This window comes from Heterocephalus glaber, unplaced genomic scaffold, assembly GCF_053883595.1.
Source record: "Heterocephalus glaber isolate CG9 unplaced genomic scaffold, H.glaber_assembly_v1.0 deba00001620, whole genome shotgun sequence".
In the NCBI taxonomy this organism is placed as follows: domain Eukaryota; kingdom Metazoa; phylum Chordata; class Mammalia; order Rodentia; family Bathyergidae; genus Heterocephalus; species Heterocephalus glaber.
The window spans coordinates 106,633-127,389 of record NW_028258388.1 but is presented as its reverse complement, the minus strand read 5'-3'; the positions used below and the strand labels follow the sequence as shown (position 1 = coordinate 127,389).

Here is a 20,757-nt window from a genome sequence, read left to right as displayed (position 1 = left end):
GAGAAATAGGGCAAATAATTCCTTTCACATTTGTTTCTTATGTTGGGATAGCATCATGTTCCTGAGCTTCTCTCTAGATTTATTAATCATGTCCTGCACTAGGGGCACAATCTCTCCTGTTATGTGAGAAATTATTTCTGATTTCATTTTTTCCAGATCCCCCTTTGTTGCCAGTTCAGTGGGTCCAGGTGGTTGAGTATCAGAGTGTTCCATCTCGTTTCCCTTTTGGGTTGCTGTAGGTGATCTGGAAGTCTGGTTTTAAGACGTATTTATGTGTTCTCTCATTTCAACTGGGGCAGGGGGCTGTTAGCACCTGCACAGATTACCTCCTCTGATCTGGGAGAGTTGGGACAGGGGCCAGGAGCAGCATTAGGGATGGTGACCCAGAAGCCCTTTCCTGTGGCCTGGCAGCAGCGGAAGGGATGGTGGCCAGGAAGTCCCTTCCTCAGGACCAGGAGCAGTGAGATGGCTGCTCAGAAGCCCCTACCTATGGGCCAGGAGAGTTGGGAGCGATTGTGGCCCAGAAGCCCCTTCCTCTGGGCCAGGAGCAGTGCGAGGGATGGTGACCAGGAAGCCCCTTCCTCTGGACCAGAAGGAGTGGGACTGTGGCTCAGAGTCCCCTACCTCCGGGCTGGGAGCAGTGGGACTCAGTACCTTGGTCTGTTGGTCTGGTGTCCTCTGCGTCTTTGTAGCGTGGAACCAGGTGGCTGCCTGTCTGCAGTGGGGTGATTTGGCATCTTCTGCGTGACTCCGGACCTCAGTAGGGTGTGGGCATACCTGCCTGTGTGCAGCGGGGTGATTCTGTGTCTTCCAGGCGACTCAGGACCTCGGTAGGGTGTGCACCAAATTTTTCATTTTTCATTCAAAAGGAATATATGACTGAATGTTTCCATTTCTTATATAATATTAAATTTGAACTTTGAAAATTCATTGAGAACATTTTCACTCTAGATTTATTGATACTTAAGGAGTTTAAAAATATAGAACAGTATCTTAAACCATTTCTAAAGGTGATATTTTATCCTTTTAAAAAATTAATTTTGTTTATTGGTACATGAAAAGAAACAAAATACCTATAAATGAAATCCTACCAGAATCATAGCAGACTTCTCAGTACAGACTTTCAAGAAAAGGAGAGGCTGGAGAGAAATAGTCCAAGCCCTAAAATAAAACAACTTGCACCCAAGATTGAGGTTTCCTGCAAATTTATCATTCAAAATTAATAAAGAAATGAGATACACTCATAAGAAAGAACAACTGAAGAAATTTATGACCACCAAACCAGCTCTCTACAAAACTGTGAAGGATATTTTAGAAAGCAATAACAAACACTACAATTCCAAGAAGAGTAATGGAATGAATCTACCCGGCAAGGTGAGCAATTAAATAGAGAGTAAAGACAGGGAACCAGCAGCAGGAAAACAATATAGCAATGAGAAATCAATGCATATCAGTTATAACCATCAATGTAAATGGTCTCAATTCATCCTTTTGGGCCTTTTAAGGCTGATATTGTTCAGCTCTCTGAATGAATCCCAGAGCCTTGCATGGGCTCAGCAAGAAATCTAGCACTGAACTACTTCACATAGTCCACAGGACTGCCGATTTTGATGAGAATCTTTGTTGGAAACCTTGTATTATTATTGAACTAGTCACTTTCTGCTGCCTGGGACAGATACCCACAACACAAAAGAGGGGAGGATTCATAATTTCCAGTGAATTCAATCCAAACTCAGTAGGCTTCAAACATGACAGTTCTGGTGGAAGGCCAGGGTGGACTATGCTGATCCTATGGCAGCAGGAAAGTAGGGGTTGAAGGAAGGAGCAGGGCACACAAAGACCCTGTCCAGAGATTGCCCCAGTGATGCACTTGTTCTGACCACGGTAAACTCCTAACAGCACATTCAGCTCTGAGGTCATTAATGGGTGACTCCATTGAAGAGTGGAATGCCCAATGATCTAATCATTTTCCACACAATTGACACTGGGGAAAATTTTTACTGAAATTCACAGCCATTGGGTTTTTCCTCATAATACCAAATACCTTATAGAATATTAAAATTGTATAAGACAACAGAGAAAAGTAATCTTGATATATGATATGTTGAACCATCTTGGATAATAAATTTGCATGAAGAATACATAATAACTCTAATAAGTTATATCTATATATTGCCAAAAACATGTCTATGACTTAGTTGGATAGGGAAAACTTTCTTAGTCCTCAATACATTTCCTGAATAGAGCTTTCTTGTGATGAGTTTTCTGATGGTGCACTTTATCTGTTCATTTCTGAGACTGTAAATAATAGGGTTGAAGAGGGGGGGGATTACAGAGTAGAACATAGACAGAACCATGTCTCTGATGCTGGTGGAAACTGAAGAGGGTCTCAGGTAGACATAAAACCCTGAGCTGAGGAAAAGCAACACCACAAGAATGTGGGGGACACAGGTGGAAAAGGCCTTCTTCCTATCTGCTCCCACTGGAAACCTGAGCACACTAGAAAAGATATGAATATAAGACTTGATGATATAAATGAAACAGCCACCACATATCACTAGACTTGACACAAAAATTGTGATCTGGTTGCTGAAGGTGTCAGAGCAAGACAGCTTCAGCAGAGAGGGGATGTCACAGAAGAGCTGCTGGACAGCATGCGAGTGGCAGAAGGGCAGCCTGAAGGTGTTGATGGTGTGCATAGCTGCATAGATGAGGCCACTGAGCAGAGAGACCAGTGTGCTGTGGACACACAGGCAAGGGTTCGTGATCACAGCATAATGGAGGGGCCTGCAGATGGCTGCAAAGCGGTCGTGAGCCATGATGGTGAGAAACAGTACCTCTACAAATGCAAAGAAAATCACAAGGAAAACCTGAGCTGCACATGCTGCCTTTGAAATGGACCTTGTGCCCAGCAGGGAGTTCATGCAGGAGTTAGAGAGTGTGACAGAAATGTAGCAGGAGTCCAGGATGGACAGGTTTCTCAGGAAGAAGTACATGGGTGTGTGAAGGCTCTTGTCAAGAGTGGTGACAGCAGCAATGACAAGGTTTCCCATTATGGTTACCAGATAAACCAGAGAGAAGAACATGGCATAGAACACCTGTAGATCCCGCATGCCAGAAATCTCCATGAGGAGAAAGTCCATCATCATTGTGGAGTTGGACATCTGTGGGTGATGTGGCTTGTGCCTGAAAAGAGAAGACAGAAGTGCTGAATCCAGGAAGAATCACAGTGTGTAAAATGCATTCATAACTATTAAACTCCAGACCCAGGGATCACAGGAATGTTTGGTGCCTGGATCTCCTGATATTTTAGGATGATTCTCCCTTTGTCTGAATAATAGTCTCCATCAACCTAAGTAGGTGTTTATTGTCATTATTGCTGTGTTTATAATTTCCTCCTACATTGGAATTTACATGACCTATTTTCTTTCAAAGTTTAGTAATGTTCTTGAGCATGTGATAAATACATATCAATATTAAGTGGGGAAATCATTAAAATATTCTTCCAATTGATTTTTGCTCTCTAATGTGCAAAGGTTAACTGTTCACTGTGGATAAAAATATATCACTTGATATGATCAAGAAAAAAATCCCATATTCTGGATTTAATAGAAATAAAAATACAATAATTTGCAATATTAAGACCGTAGCTTATCTCATTCAAAATCCTATTCTCCATCATGGAGTAAAATAAGCCCTCTCTCTCTCTCTGTCTCTCTCTCTCTCTCTCTCTCTCTCTCTCTCTCTTCTTCATTCTTAGGCTCTAACCCAGGACCCAGAACACTTTCTATGCTGAGGACCTACTCTACCACTGAGATAGTACTCCCTAGCCATAAAAGTTGCAGATATTGTTCAGAGTCAGTTACTCTTCTACTGAGTTAGGAAGAATATTTCTTTGTCTCTATCTGTGTCTCTCTCTGCCTCTGTCTCTGTTTCTCTGTTTTTCTTTTCTCTTAGAATCAAAATGCATTGGGTGCATTGCTACGAGAAGTAGGGGAACTACTCAGAATATGAAAATCACTCCTGAATTGTCCCTGGTTATCATTCTCAGGAAACTTGCTAACAAGCATGTTGCTTTCCTTCATTTTCAGAGTATATACTATGACCACACACTATTTAGGTAAAATTCATTTATCAACACTACCTCTAAAGGTCCTGAGAGTTAGCACTGCCTCTGTGTTCTCAGAGTAGTCTCCTCTTGGAGCTCTGTCCTAAACAGTTGCTGCTTCTGTGGTTCTCAGGCATCTGCTGTCCTCTGCCCAATTCAATGGCTCTGTTTTAAACAGAAGGTCCTCATGTTTTGCCTTTGATGAGTGAGTTAGGATTTCCTTCCCTTATATTTTTATACTTCTAATCTAATATGAACTTTACTATATACAAATTTCATGTGTTGTTATGCCAGGAACATAATTTTTTAAGCATGAAAAATTTACCAATGAGAGAGTCCCCAGGGCCTCCCCTGAAGAATAAGGTGGGGAGACAAAGAGACACAGGACCTGCTATTTCCACTCAGCACTTTAAAATTGTGACTTTCTTCACCGAAGATAAATGTCCTTGCCTAAAAAAGAAAAAAGGTATTTTCATTGTTGTGGTCTGTGTGTTCTTTGAATTTATGCTATGGTTTTTTATTACAAGAAATACTGACCTCCTGCTATTACAGGAGTTTGAGAGTAGTTAAGGAAGCAAACATCTCTGAACATCATGAAAGTTTAATTCTACTAAAAAAGACTAACACTATAAAGTTAAATGTCTGATTAAAAATAATGTAATAAACATAAGTGATTCTATGGTAATTTAGAAAAGGTATATAGACAGGAAAAGGCAACAACTTTTTCAGGTGAGTGATGATTGTTTTTGGCTTGGGTTTTCATTCTCTTTTATTCTTCTTTGTATATTTTAAAGCAAGCTATAGATTCAATGCAATGGTCATCAAAATACCAATATCATTCTTCACAAAGCTAGAAAAGTATGGTAAAATTCATATAGAAACACAAAAGACCCTGAATAGCCAAAGCAATCCTGAGCAAGAATAGCAATGCTGGAGACATTACAAAACCAAATTTCAAGACATATTAGAGAGACATTGTAACAAAAACAACATGGTGTGGCACATAAAGAGACAAACAACCAATGAAATTGACTAGAGAACCCAGAAATAAACTGTTGTAGTCAGAAGGATTTGGCAAGGGAATACATTAAATACAGGATTCATAACTTATAAGGTTATTTTATGATAATTACCAAAATATTTAAATGTAAAAGAGTGCAAGAGATTAACCACATGCTAGAAACCTAAAAGATTCAACTGAGTGCCTAGATCCCAGAAGTTTCCCATACAAGTCCAGCTGAAGGCCTAGAGTCCAAGGAAATGTCCTCTTCAAGTCCACCTGGTAGCCTAGAGCCCACATGTCTCATGCCTGTGAATACTGAGGATCTGCACCTGGAAGGCTCAAAGGCCAGTGGTGGAAGCCAGAAAATCTACACTGGTGAGATGAAGGATTTCTGCCACCAAACTGAGGGATCCCCATTGGAGCCAGGAAGTGATGCTCACAATGAAGAACAGAGCTCCCTTGATGAAAACAGCAGCCATTCCCAGCAATAGTGAGGCTCTGAGCTCCTCCTCCAATGAGAACATCCTAGTTTCCATCAGGAAAATCATCTACAGCAAGCTTCTCCTAGCAAATCCACAGGCTAAGATCTTTTGCTCCAGTTCTCTTTTTATGGCTATTGCTAACAGTCTTCAGGTGGATCCTCCATGCCCAGGCCATGCTGATTGAGTTCACCTACATGTTACAAGTTGACCATTAATCAATCAACAACAATCCACTCCTGGTCAACTTGTTAACCAAACATTTCCTTAAATCATAGTCTCTAGTGGCAGACTTGTGAAAAGTTAACCTATGTTGATCTCTTCAGATTTACAGGTGAGTGATGGTTTTTGGAAGATAGACACAGGGCATGGAAATGAAGCCCCATATTTTACAGTGGACCTTTGAATTATGACCAGCCTGACATAGGACCAACATGGTTTAAGACTCGAATTTTGTTTTTAACTTGTGACTAATGTCTTCATTTATGAGCAATGCTGGCCTCTTGTGCTTCCAGATGGTCTCAGATACAGATTTAACCCTTAAAGAGTTCTGGAACGAATATTACAGTATTCTTTCCTCTGTGAGGCTAATTGAGAAACTGTGGGCTAATGTCTCTAAGGTTACTGAGATCTGCCAGGAAGAAAGTGTGGTGGCCAAAAATTAAACAGGTGAGAGACTTTGAAGGCAGTTGAGCAACTTGTGTCACAACAAGCCTTTGCAAATGCATTGAGTTAGTAAGTCAAGGGTTCGTTGTGTCTCTCTTCTCCAAAACTATTTGTCTTTGTACTTTGTAGATAACCCTACTATTTATTGTTGAACAACTTTAAAGAATCATATTCATGCTCAGTATTTCCATACTTTGGTTAGAGTGAGAGACTGCACTGTGAAGCCTAAATTCTACTCCTAGAATGTACAATATTATTTAATGATTTTATCTGAATACAATTAAAATCATGACAAAACATAACCTTTCAAAGGGGTTCCACTGATTTAAAGGTTAAGACTACAATTTGAAATATATTCTTCCTCGGGAAAAAGTCCAAACTGGGTGATCTGAAGATTGGCGTATAGATACATATATAATTATGGAATTAGCGGAAATCTCTGCTGCTCAACCAATTAGTATTTCTCAAAGATTATACATGCTGGGAATCTTTTCTTAAATTTAATTGTAACACTTTCTAAAACAGTTGAAGTCTGTTTCAATGAAACATATTGTCATTAGCGTTGTTGTGCTCATGCCTCTTTTCATGTGAAGTCTATGACCTTACTCTTTTTGGTTTAGGACTGAAATTTCCAAATTTTTTGCGAGGTTACTATGGCTTACACCAAATAAGAAAGTAATGTGCACTAACCATTTGCAGTTTTTGCAAAACATAATGTGAGGAACAGAAGCCTGGATATCTAGAGTTAGATCGGGTGCCATTAATATTTGCATTTAATTTACAAATACACAAACCTTTAGCATTCTGTTGTGAATGAATAATAATTTTATAGCATAAAAATAATTCCATTATACCTAATTATAGCAGTCTCATTGCTTTTCTTTTGAAGAGTAAACTACCATGTTACATTTTCAAAATGTAGATGTTGGAAGTTTATATTTCCACAAGCAAAGCACTTCAAAATACTTTCTGAATTAGTCACTCAGTATCAATAAATAATCTGCTATTACACAATTTATTAAAACACAATACATGGATAGTTTTGTCAAAATGCATCACTTCAGCTGTAAATAAATCGTGAACTGTATTTTGCTATTATATTTAGATATTTGAACTCTAACCAAAATAAACTGCTGCCTTTCTGCAAGAGCATCACCTCAAAACTTTGTACATATATTGAATTGGTAAAAAGCTTCAGATTTCTTCAAGTTGCTGTCAGTGAATATTTGAGACATTTGATTCTTTCTTCCATTTGTTATTTTTTGAAATTTACTTTGGGAAAGCATGACTTTGTACATGAGAATATAACCTACATCCTAGAGCACGTGGTTTGAGATTTTAAATGTATTGTATTCCTTTTGGCAAACCTCCTAACTACTGTGAAACCTTATGCTCAAGTATATGGACTGACCCAATGATATTAAGATATGTTTCAGATATTTATTGTGTGCAAACATTTCCAAAACTTTTAGACAATTAAAATGATAGATACCATGTGTGAAACTTTAATTAACTGCTAATGTGGATATACTATGGGTAATAATATGGGTGTGCTCTTAGGATAAGGCTATGCAGAAAATATCCAATACTTACATGTGCAAATTGAAACTTAAATAATGTATGTAATTAAATTAGTCCCTCTAAAAATAATTTAATCTTTCTTTTGTTGAAATGAATTAACCATTTTTTCATGTAAAATCATTAAAGTTTTCTGCCATGGTCTCAAATGGGGCTACATCTTCTTTAATAGAAAATAATTATAAAATGCAGGCCTTTTGAAACAAAATGAAATGCTTTATTTGCTTTACTGTGTACACTTTTAAAAAGAAAATGCATTAAATAAAATTTTAATTAAATTACTCATGACATCAACCCTTTCCTTCACAATTTAATTCTTAGTTATTCAGAAAATTACTTTTTAGTATGTAACACTCCTCAGCTCAGGCCCAGCTGGAAGGGATGGACTAAGGAAGAAACTGCAACCAGATCATTTAATCAGAATCCAGCTCCTTTAAAAAAAGATTATGGGAAGATATAATATAAAATATTCCAATTTATGTGCTTTTTATTATATTTATATTCCCTTATTTTTCTTTTAAACAGTGGTTTTCCTTCTCAGCCTCCTGATTAAACTTCTCTGACCTTTGTATACAATGCTTAGGAGTGTTCTGAATTTCAAATTTCTCAGTTGACAGTGACCACAAAGTGCTGTTCCAGTTTGAATCCCTTTGCCCACTTGACCTGCCAGTGTTTGAAATGATGGGGTTTTGGCAGCTATTGACCCACTCATCCATGGCTTTACATTTTTAATTCATGGTGAGAAGTTGACATATTTCCTTACATCTAGTGAACCATTCAGTTTCAGGAATTAATTTGTCTGAGTGAAGTTTCAGTGAAATATACAATAGATGAATTAGAGTGTACTCTTGACTTATTAACTCAGTTTGTTTATTAGGACAGATTGTAACTCACACTGTTAAATTGAAGGTTCAGGCTCCTCTACACAGCCTTCAAAGTTTGTCTCCTGCATAATTTTAGGAAACACTTTCTTCCTGGCACATCTCAGGGTCCTTAGATACATTGGCTCAGGATTTCTCAGTTAACACTCACAGAAAAGGATGTGGTAATGTTCCTTCCAGAACTCTTTAAGTGTTAAATCTGCATCTGTGACTATTTAAAAGCACAAGTAGCTGGCACTTAGGTTGTAACTTGAGAATTTGGTCATAAATTAAAATTAATATTCCAGTCATAATCCATCTTGTTCCTATGTTCAAGTTCTAAATTGAGGGTCACTATCTATCAGCACATACAGATAATTTTGTATTTGATTCAATTCATTCTGTCTTTTCAAATAAGTAATGCATTCAAAAGCAATGAATGTTCAGCATAGAAGAAAGAGTCTACTATCATGATATTCATAATAATATCCCACACTCACCAGGTCCACACTGTGAATAGCCAGTTCCTCCAGTAGCTCTTTTTCCCATGTAAGATGTCGAAGTATGGATGAACCAATTTTTCAAGGATGAAACCTCTTCAGTCTTTCTTTATTTAAAGACTTCAATAGGAATTTTATGGTCCAGTTGTTGTCACTAGGGACAGGTTCATGTGATTATGTGACAATTGTTACATCCTTCCAAGTATGTAGTTCAGGGCAGCAATTTCAAACCTCAGCAGGGCCCTTAGAGACACTCCAGGAAATCCAAAGAACACTGTTCCTCATTGCAAAGGGATTTGGACTAATTAGTCCCCATGTTTGGACCCTTGAATGGTTTGTACTTTAAAAAATATTGATGTTCATTTCCTTCTTGCAGTATGTGGTAGATTAATAACTTTCGGTACTCATAGTAAGAAATGATGGAAACTGTCATTGGCAGGCATTTAAGGTGTGAAATCTAGGAGTTGCTAAGTCTTCTCAAACGGCAATGACTACTGCATTAACACTCAGCAAAATGACTTTAGCTCCAAACTGGGTAATTAAGTAATCTCTCAACATTTTTTCTAGTATCCCTAGTTATATAGACATGCTGTATTAAGATATATGCTTGGCTGAGGAAGCATGCATTTGTAAAACTAGTTGGGGTTTACCAAATCAGGGAATGATTTGTGAAAATTTAAAAAACATCCATGCTTCTGGAAATGCACACTGAAATGATTTTTACACATTCTGTGTGTTCCTTGTGTGAGTTTTAATGTGTACAGCACAGGAATAATTTTTTCTGCCAGATGAGAGAGATTTTCTGGTTAGAATAGCTTAGATTTGATTTTTTTACAAAATTATCTCTAGTGTAATTTAAAAGTATTAATACACACTCATAATTGTCTTTTATTACATGTGTAGAATCCTTAGCCATTTTTCTTTGATCAACTTCAGGAACGTGGCTAAGAAAACAAGCTCTCATATGTATTTATCAACAGTACCATTTGTCACTGCACTGGATTTTGGACAAGTATCTGAAGCCAGATGAGGAGCAAAAGGTATACCAGATGCTCCTCTTCCATGGCCTTTTACCAGATGGATGGCAAGGAAGCTCTCTGAGATAGCTTGGGCCTTGACAGAGAGAGGAGGAAAACTAAGAAGTTCATGCTGGACTAAAATGAGGCCACTTAAACATCAATGAACAAAAACTGTGAGTGAATGTAGATCCATCCATGCATAATGATGCTAAAATTAACATGTTACTGATCACTTCAGCACTTGGTAAGAAACCAGTTCATCATGTTAAGCCTCAGAAAATAGTAGGAAAAATGGAAGGATTTATCCTGCTCAATGCAAACTAAATAGCCCCTCAAGTAGCCACATGAGGTCTGAGTCCCATGAATGAGCCCACTGTAGATGAGAAAATAAGCTGTTAATTAGATTTCATTTCAGTACTTTTATATTTATACTTAGTTACATGCACCCAGATTCTTGACATATGGTTAGCTTGAAAAACAGGAAATTTATTTCTATTCTAATTTCAAAACTATAATTCATGTTACTTTTAAAAAATGAATTACAAACTTTAATCAAATTTAATATAACTTTTAAAGGAAATATAAGATTTACATTTATAAAGAAATATAAACATTATACATAAACATTTCTTTTAAAGAAATATAAACATATATAGTATATATATGTAAATTGTTAAATATATATGATTTGGAATTTACAATAAAAATGACGAGATATAGAGGAAGAAATTAGGCAGATGAAAACAACTAAAAGTACAATAGTGATTAATGAACTTGAGTGACAGACTCAGCCAGGTTCACTGTACATACTTTTGTTTGTACATTTTACTTCATTAGTACATGTTCTGAGTGCATGAAGATTGCCTCGGGGAAGAGGTGCATGGACCTATCACATCTGATGCATTTTAATTCCTCTCCCCTTCCTACCCATCTGCACCTCTAGAACCCCATTTTCTATTTTCATTAACATATTTACTATTATTACTTTTAGTTCCTGTTTGCAACATAGAATATTTATCATTTCAATGTATAATGTGATTATTTGGTACATGTACGTAACACATCTTGAATATTTTTACATTCCCTCTCCTTTAAGCCTCTTTTCATTCAGGGTCTCTTTGACCCTTCCTGTCTATCTATCACTCTGTTTGCTTTTATTAAACTTTTATTTTGCTCTTTAATTTCAGTTTCTCATGAAAGAGAAATCATTAGATTTTTTACCTTGTTTCTGTTTTATTGACCTTAACATTATGGCTCAAAATGTGTCTGTCATTTTCTCATTGCTGAGACAAAATTCCAAACACACACAAGTTAAGGGAGGAAAGGCTCATTTTACCTCAGAGTTAATAGGGGTTTCAGTCCATCAGCAGGCTTTGAGGTAGGGCTGCATAGCAGAAGGGCTGTGCAGAGGAGAAACAATTTATGGCATAGCAGGCAAGAGGAAGCATCAACATCCAGCCTCCCTTTCTCTTTTATCCCAGACAGGCTACAAGCCTAGGGCTTGGTGCCACTTGTACCCAGTGTGGGTCTTCTTTTTTCAGTATATCGATTCAGCCACATCCAGAAGTCATGCTAATCCAATCAGTGAACTAATCTAGTTATCTCACTTGTAAATCTTATTCATATTCTAGATCTAGGTACCTGTGAAAAGCTTCATCTATTACGGCTTTAAGCTTTGGGAGAACAACTAAATAACATCCATAATAAGGTGGATCCATTTATCTACAAACGACTCAAGTTTATCTTTCTTTCTGGCAGACTAGTACTCCACTGTGTGTAAATACCACATTTCCTCTCTCCACTTTTCTGCTATTGGACACATAGGCTGCATCCAGAATTTAGTTATCATGAATTTTGCTGTTATAAATATAGACATGAATGTATCACTGTAACATAATATCTCTAATTCTTCTTTGCAGAATACCAAGAATTTGCATAACTTGGTCAAATGGAATTTATATATGTTTAGTTCTTTGAGGTACTGTCATACTGATTTTTACCATTGGTGTACAAATATACATTCCCATAAACAAGGTAGAAGTGTTCCTTTTTACCATAGCCATATTGGCATTTATTATTATTTAATTTCTTGATGATTGTCTTTCTGCTGTAAGAGGAAATCATAGGGTTAATTTATTTTTATCTAGTGGCCAGAGATGTTGGATATTTTTTCCACGTTTAATGGCCATTTATACTTCTGAGCAGTGTCTATTCATTTCACTTTCCCATTTATGATTGGGTTGTACATTTTAGGAGGTATAATTTTTTGTGATATACACATATATTAGATATTACTCCTTTGTTTGAGGAATAGTTTGCAGTGATTTTCCCATCCTGTAAGTTGTGTCTCTATATGGTTGTTTTCTTTGCTATTCAAAAGCATTTTAATTTCATAAGATCACATTTATTGATTTTTGCTATTTTTTTTTGTACTTTTTTTTCACCAAGTCTTGCTTATACCTTTGACTTCAAAAGATTTACCTACTTTATGTTCCAGCTGGATAAGTGTTTGTATTCTAATCCTTAGATCTTTGATCCATTTGGTTTTACATTCAATATATGGTGAGAGACATGGGTCCAGCTTCCATCCTTTATTCAGAGACAACCAGTTTCCCAGACAATTTTCTATAGAGGCTGTCTTTCTGCGCAGGTATGCTTTGGCGACTGTGTCAGAGGTCATACGTTTCTCCATATTTTTGATAATTCCAGTAAAACAAAATGTTAATATAATTCTTAATTTTATCACTAGTTAAATAAGTTTCTGTTCCATTCTTTGTCTCAATGTAGTTATTTATAATTTGAATTGTTTGAATGATTTGAATGTAACAACTTCATTGATACAAGCTATGTATTATGCAGTCTGACACAAATTATTCCTTACATATCATTTAACATTTGTAAAATGTCAGTAATATTTTCCAGAAATGTGTTCAATTCTCACATTTGTACTTATTTTTCCTCAGATTAAGAATTATAAATCATTTAATGCATGTTTTAGCAGGCAGAGACTTAATTTGTGACCAGATTAGAGCCCCAGCTGAGCTTCCCCACACCTAGGCTTGGGCTGCAGCCCCAAATGTCCATCAAGGAGATGAGCAGTGGTGAGGGGAGAGAAAGAGCTTTTGTTGGGCAACCCTGGTAGGGAAGGCAAACATAAGCTCAAGGTCACTCTGAGGATTTCTGGATAAGGGGAGGAAGGCAAGAATGGGAGCTTCCATGGCTGGGTGGTTTGCTCTGCAGGCAGGTAGGCACCTGGCTGGGTCTGGCAGGGCCTCCTCTCAGGCTGAATCTGTGAGGGGCCTGATTGGACTCCTCCAGGCCTGAGGCTGGGATCCTGCTCCCAGCAGAACATGGCCTCTGCTTGGGGAGAGGCCTTGGCTTCACTGTGGTGCTCACTGTTCTCTGTGGGGTGACCTCACTTAGAGGCGCTCCTGATCCTGGAATCCAAGATGACTGCAGGACAATGGCTGGACCTTCACAGTGCAGCTCTGGGGATGTGGAACAGAATGTGGCAAAAGCTAGCACTTGGTTTTCCTGCAGGTCATGGAAGTACCTGGATGTATTGTCTTTAGCAGGGCATCCTCTGGGTAGATATAGGTATTGATCCTGTACTGACTGCTCCTAGACAGACACTCTCTAAGTGACAACCAGGCCTGGGTGCAGCCACCCCAAACTTTAATGCAATAAAAGAGGTGGATATAAAATGAGACACAGATATCATTGGGCTTTATCCTGATTTTAGTTAACCAAGGCACATATTTAGGCCCAGCACCTATAGCCTTCTTAAATTTTTAATTTATATTTTGTTTTACCGATGTATATTTTGTTTCCAGGTACCACAAAGGCCTGAATCCAGCACCTACCTATTGGATTATTTGCCCACTTGCCCTTGAAAATGTGAGAAAACAGTAACACAAGTTTATTCACAATTTGACCAAAGGGTGAGGACAGCTTTTCAGCATGTTGGAGCACACAGAACCCCAATATATAGAAAGCAGGGAGAAAAAAACAAGAAACAGGCACTCACACATGGCATCATGGCTGGCTTTCCAGAGGGAACATGGAAGGTTAACCTTCCTTCCTTGCAGAGCTGCTAGTGTGTGAGTGGTGTGTGTGTGTGTGTGTGTGTGTGTGTGTGTGTGTGGTTCCACTCTTAGAATGAAGAAGCTGGATTTTTTTTAATCTTTAAAAAATTTTTATCATTAAATGTCTGTTTTGCCTCCGAGATACAGTTTCTCTATATGCAGTACCAGCCTGTCATTGTTGTGAACAGGTATAAAGGAGAAAAGTACATTCACACTGTGATCTGGCTACAGTGCTATGAATATTTCTGCAAATAGAGCTCCAAAATGATGGCATTTGTACTAACCTGTTTTGTATTATTAAAAAGCATGTGAGGGCTGGAGATTTAGCTCAATGGCACTGCACCTTCCTTGCAAGCCAAAGTCAGGAGTTTGATCACCAGGTAAAAAAATAATATGGCCCTGAGTGCAGTATAAAGACAGTAGGTTCCTTCAGGTCACAATCAGGAGGCTGTGAGTCCAAGATCATACAGTCCTCTCAGCTCAGCCCCTGTAGGGGAGGCAATGGCAGTGACCTCTCACAGAGAGGGCCTTGGAAGGAAGCTCATGGTGACAAAGAAAGAAGAGACAGAGCAGAGGTCAGGCTGTCTCAGAGCAGCACTCTCTAATGGGGAATAACTGGGGCTCACAGTTAGAAGCAGCACCCAAAGACCTCACCCTATCCCACTAGGGCCTCAGGTCTCAGATTTCAAGCTCCACACCACCCTGAGCTGCAGTCCATCACGTGACTGCAGGTAAACCACACCCAAATCATGAGGACTTCATGATACTCTTCCATTTCCATCTTTGGAAAATGTATCCTCCAAGAAATGTAATGTGTTCCAGTAGAGGTGGGTGTCCTATTATTTTTATAATTTCTCAGCAACAAAGGTTTTCTTTTCAATTTAGAAATCATTATAAATTTTACCTTTTATAGCTTGACATTTTGTCACAGTTAATGGTGTTAGTTAAACATTGTTTTGTTTGATATCTAGAGTGCAAATGTGTCTTCTTAATACATGAAAAATTTCTTAGAAATCATTGCTGTTTTAACTTTTTTCCTCAATTTTTAATAGGAACTACCTTTTAAATTGGTGATATTCTTTTATTTTCCCTTTTCTATTAATTTTTGGAAGTAATGCCTTAATAAGCTATTTAATACAACAAACATCTGTCAAAATAAGAATTTTTTTACATTTATTTTAAACTCACATTTTCTCTTTCCATATTTTCTGACAGTTATTTTTCATCTTCAGTTGTTAGTTCATTACAAAGACTATTTTAGCATAATTTCTTCCATTTTCTTTACAGTACTATTTAAAACACATTCAATTTTCCCATCAATTCCGAAGATTTTGATAATCTACTTTCAATCTACTTAATTAGATCAAATTTAACATTTTGGAGGTTGAGCTATATTCTTCAGGATCTGTCAATATATTTCCATGTTTTCATATAAATCTTGCTGTAGCTTGAAACCCTTTTTAGTTTTCAACTGACAATAATAACCAATATTAGTTGTTGTGCTCCATAAAACAGAATAAATTGAATAAGTACCATTTCTATCAATGTTATAAAGGAATAGATATATATAATACCCATTCAGCTCACATTCTGATGAAGGAAATGAGTGAAACAAAAATAAAGATAATAATTATATTCTTATTTAATAAACTACCTTATGTTTTAAATTATTAATTTATTTTTTATAGAATAACCATGCACATGAGCAAGAATCTGAGATAAATATACAACAGCCACTTCGGATCATGGTGAGGCTTCCCAGAAATTCACACCCTTGAGGAGAGAGCAGAGTTGGGGGATCCCTCACACCTGTGGCCCGAGCTAACCAAGGCTGTGAGGAGCTCCAGGGAACACAGAGTGGAGGCTTTGGGGACAGCAGCCATAGATCCTATGTAACTTAAGAAGAATTAATATGCCTGTTTATTTTTTTATTCTTTTATTGGTACATTTTAGGTATATAATACATTTACATTTAGCATTGGGTGCTTTTACCTGTACATGATGTATCTTAGTTCTTATTTTTTCCCCAATGCCTGTGCATTCTTCACCCCCTCCACCCTTCCCTTTTTACATAGATTTTGTTTCCATTTTTTTCTCACAATTTTTCCTTTCCCTTCTTTCCTTTCCCCTTCTGCTCCCACCATCCCTACACCTTTAGAACTTTTCCTATTTCAAATATTCAATTTTTCATTTTGATCATTTTAATCCTTATTTACACTTTCAGTTTCTCACACAAGAGAACTATTGGGTATTTATATATGTGTCTCCGATTTATTTCCCTTAAGACTATGGCCTCAATATGCATCCATTTAGCTATAAACATCTCTAGTTTCTCATTCTTTGTGGCTGAGTAGTACTCCATTTTATATTTTAAAAAAGACACATCTTCTTTTTCCAGTTTCCAGTTGATGGGTACTTGGGCTGTTTCCAAGCTTTTGTTATTATAATCTGTGCTGCTATAAACATGGGTACACATATATCGCTGTGGTATGATTCTTTTAATTCTTTGGGGAAGACACCCAGCAGGGGAATAGCTAGATCAAATGGGATCTCTAGCCCTAGTACTTTGAGGTATCTCCATAATGATTTCCACAGTGGTTGCACCAGTCTGCACTCTCAGAAAAAATGGAGAAGGGTTCCTTTCTCCCCACACCCCCACCAGCATTTATTGGTTGATTTCTTGATAGCACCCATTCTTTGAGGGGTGAGTGGAATCTCAGTGTTGTTTTCATCTGTATCTCCTGAATGACCAGTGATGGTGAACATTTTTTCATATATTTATTTGCTGTTTTTACTTCTTTGAGAAATGTCTGTTCATTTCAGATGCCCATTTTTGAACTGGGTCTTTGAATTTGGGGGGTCTGACTTTTTTTCAATTCTTTATATATTCTAGATAGTAGATCATTGTCTGAGGTACAGCTGCTAAAATTTTTTTTCCCCATTGTAGGCTGTCTGTTAGCTCTGGTAGTGGTTTCTTTTGCAGTGCAGAAGCTTTTTACTAAGATGAGATCCCAGTTGTTGATTCTTTCTGCTACTTCCCATGCTACTGAGGTTTGGTTCATAAAGTCTATTCCTAAGCCAATATCTTCAGGAGTTCTACCTAACTTATCTTCCAGCAAGATTAGTGTTTCTGACTTACTATTTAGATCCTTAATCAACTTCAATCTTAGTTTAGTGCGTAGTGATAGGTATAAATCTAATTTTAATCTTTGGCAGGTTGAAATCCGGTTTTTCCAACATTGTGTATTAAATAAACAATCATTCCTCTAATGAGGGTGGTTGGCTCCTTTGTCAAACATGAGGTGGCTGAGTATGTCTGGAGTTGTTTCTGCATCTTCTAATCTGTTCCACTGATCCTTGGGTCTGTTTCTTTGCCAATATCATGCTGTTTTTATCACAGCAGCATTAGAGTATAGTTTCAAGTTGGGGATTGTGATACCCCCCACCCATGTCTCTGTTGCCTATAATTGCTTTTGCTATTCTAGGTCTCTTCTGGTTCCAAATGAAATTTAGGATTGTTTTCTCTAATTCTGTGAAGTGCATTGTTGGCATTTCAATTGGCATTCCAGTAAATCTATATATTAGTTTTGGAAGTATGGCCATTTTCACTATATTGGTTCTTCCTACCCAGGAACAAGGGATGTCTTTCCATTTTCTTATATCTTCCTCAATCTCCTTTTTCAGAGTACTGTAGTTTTCAGTGTAGAGGTCTTTTCCTTTCTTTATTAGGTTGATTCATAGATATTTCATTTTTTTGGATGCTATTGTAAAAGGATTTGTTTCCCTAATTTCTCTCTCAGTGAGTCTGCTATTTGTCTATACAAAGGCTATTGTTTTTTGAGTGTTGACCTTACATCCACCTACTCTATTGAATCTGTCAATTAGGTCTAGAAGACCGTTGACCAAGTTTTTTGGGTCTCCTATATAAAGTATCATATCATCAGCAAATAATGACAGTTGCACTTCTTCCTTTCCTATCTTTATTCCTTTTATTTCTTTCTGTTTTCTAATTACAGTGGCTAATGTTTCCACAACTATACTGAACAGGAGTGCTGATAGTGGGCATCCTTGTCTTGTTCCTGATTTTAGCATGAAAGATTTCAGTTTTTGAACATTTAGTATGATGTTGGCTGTTGCTTTTTCATAAATAGCTTTAATCATGTTGAGATAAAGACCTTCTATTCCAATTTTCTGTGGTGTTTTTATCATGAAAGGGTGTTGAATTTTGTCAAATGACTTTTCTGTATCTATTGAGATGATCATATGGTTTTTGTCCTTGACTCTGTTAATATAGTGTATTACATTTATTGATTTATGAATATTGAACCATCTTTGCATCCCTGGGATAAATCCAACTTGGTCAGGGTGTATGATCTTCTTGATGACCCTCTGTATTCTGTTAGCCAGTATCCTGTTAAGGATTTTTGCATCTATTTTCATTAGGGAGATTTGTCTGTAGTTCTCTATTTGGGTTGTGTCTTTCCCTGGTTTTGGAATCAAAGTAACACTTGCTTCCAATAATGAATTTGGAATTCCTGGTTTGCTTTCAATTTCTTTGATGAATTTAAAGAGTAATGGTAATAGTTCTTTAAATGCCTTGTAGAATTCAGCAGTGAAACAATCGGGACCTGGGCTTTTCTTCTTTCATAAGTTTTTTATTACATTTTCAATTTCACTTATTTAATTGGGGAGTTTAGAATTTCTATATCTTCTTCATTTAACTTTGGCAATTCATGTGTGTCTAGGAATCTGTCCATTTCTGTGTTTTCCATTTTATTAGAGTACAGGTTCTCAAAGTAGGTATTGGTGATTGTCTGGAATTCTGCTGGGCCTGTTGTGACTTCACTTTTTTCATTCTTAATTGCATGGTTTTGAGCCTTTTCTTTCCCTTTTTTGATAAGATTGGCTAAAGGTTTACCGATTTTATTTATTCTTTTGAAAAACCAACTCTTTGATTCATTAATTTTTTGTATCTTTCTCTTTGTCTCCATTGCATTTATTTCTGCTCTGGTCTTTATAATTTCTTTTCTTGTATGAGCTTTGGGTCTGTTATGCTCTTCTTTTTCAAGGAGCTTGAGGTTCTGCATCAGGTTATTTAACTTAGTTCTCCCTGTTTTCCTAAAATAGTTATTCATTGCTCTGAATTTCCCCTGTAGAACTGCTTTCATTGTGTCCCCAAAATTCCTGTATGTTGTACTGGCATTATCATTTACTTGTATAAACTGTCTGATTTCTTCTTTAATTTCTCTCTGACCCATTGGTTGTTCAGGAGGGTGTTATTCAATTTACATGTGTTTGTGGGAGTTTTGCATTTCTTATGTTATTGATTTCCACTTTTATTTCACTATGGTCTGATAATAAAGAAGGGATAACTTCAATTATTTTACATTTACTTAGACATGTCCTATGAACTAACATGTGGTCTATTTTGAAAAATGACGCATGTGCAGTTGAAAAGAATGTATTCTGATTTTGTGGGGTAGAACATTCTGTACACATATATTGTCCATTTATTCTGTAGCTTGGCTCAGTTCTAGAATTTCATTGTTAATTTTTTGTCTAGATGATCTATTTGTGGTAGTGAGGTATTGAGGTCCCCCACTATAATTGTATTAGTGCTTATTTGGTTTTTCATGTCCATTAATATTTGTTTTGTATAGTTGGGGGCATTCATATTTGGTGCATATTTAGGATTGTCATCTCTTCTTCTTGGATTGTTCCCTTCACAATGATGTAGTGGCCATCTTTGTCTCTCTTAATTAGTTTTGGTTTGAAATCTACTTTGTCTGCAAATAAGATTGCTATGTCTGTATTTTTCTGGGTTCCTATCAGGTGGAAAACTGTTTTAAATTCTTTAACTTTCAGGCTATAAATTTACTTTTGAGTTAGGTCTGTTTCTTGTATACAGTATATTGCTGGATTTTGCTTCTTAATCCATTCTGCCAGTGTATTTCTTTTGATTGGTGAATTGGGACCATTATCATTGATAGTTATATTTGATAGATATTGACTCATTCTTGTCATGATATTTTACTGCTGTTGGCCCTTTTATTTCTTACTCCCCCCCCCCCTTTCCTTTTAGTGTTCTACCTTGCCTGGTGGCTTCCCTCTGTTTGGCCTCATAGAGTTGTGACCTTCATTGTCTTTTTTTTTTTTTGGATATTGCTTAGAAACATTTCAAGTGCTGGTGTGGTATTCATGAAATTTCTCAGGTGTTCTTTGGCGTGCAAGTATCTAATTTTCCCATCAATTTTCAAAGATAATTTTACAAAATACAACAGTCTAGGTTGGAAGTTATTTTCTTCAGAGCCTGAAATACTTCACACCAGGCTCTCCTTGATTTGGGGGTTTGTGTTGAGAAGACTGCCATGATTCTGATGGTCTTTCCTTTGTCGATGATTTGTTTCTTTTCTTTTTTCTTTTTTTTGTATTAAATTCTTTTATTGGTACATTGTAGGT

At 37.0% G+C, this 20,757-nt stretch overlaps 2 protein-coding genes across 2 annotated transcripts in view; one reads left to right on the top strand and one right to left on the bottom strand.

Annotated features, from left to right (window-relative positions):
* Positions 1 to 20,757, top strand: part of LOC147822415 (uncharacterized) — an 87,815-nt gene that overhangs the window by 52,488 nt on the left and 14,570 nt on the right. Inside the window, exons 4-5 of the mRNA XM_087196843.1 lie at positions 14,047 to 15,125; positions 15,987 to 16,046. Coding sequence (XP_087052969.1) covers positions 14,047 to 14,106 — 60 coding nt within the window. The 3' untranslated portion in view covers positions 14,107 to 15,125; positions 15,987 to 16,046. The remainder of the gene's footprint in view (positions 1 to 14,046; positions 15,126 to 15,986; positions 16,047 to 20,757) is intronic.
* Positions 722 to 4,584, bottom strand: LOC147822416 (olfactory receptor 14C36-like). Its single transcript, XM_087196842.1, has one exon. It carries the CDS (start codon positions 3,162 to 3,164, stop codon positions 2,166 to 2,168), a length of 999 nt encoding a protein of 332 aa, XP_087052968.1. The 5' UTR covers positions 3,165 to 4,584; the 3' UTR covers positions 722 to 2,165.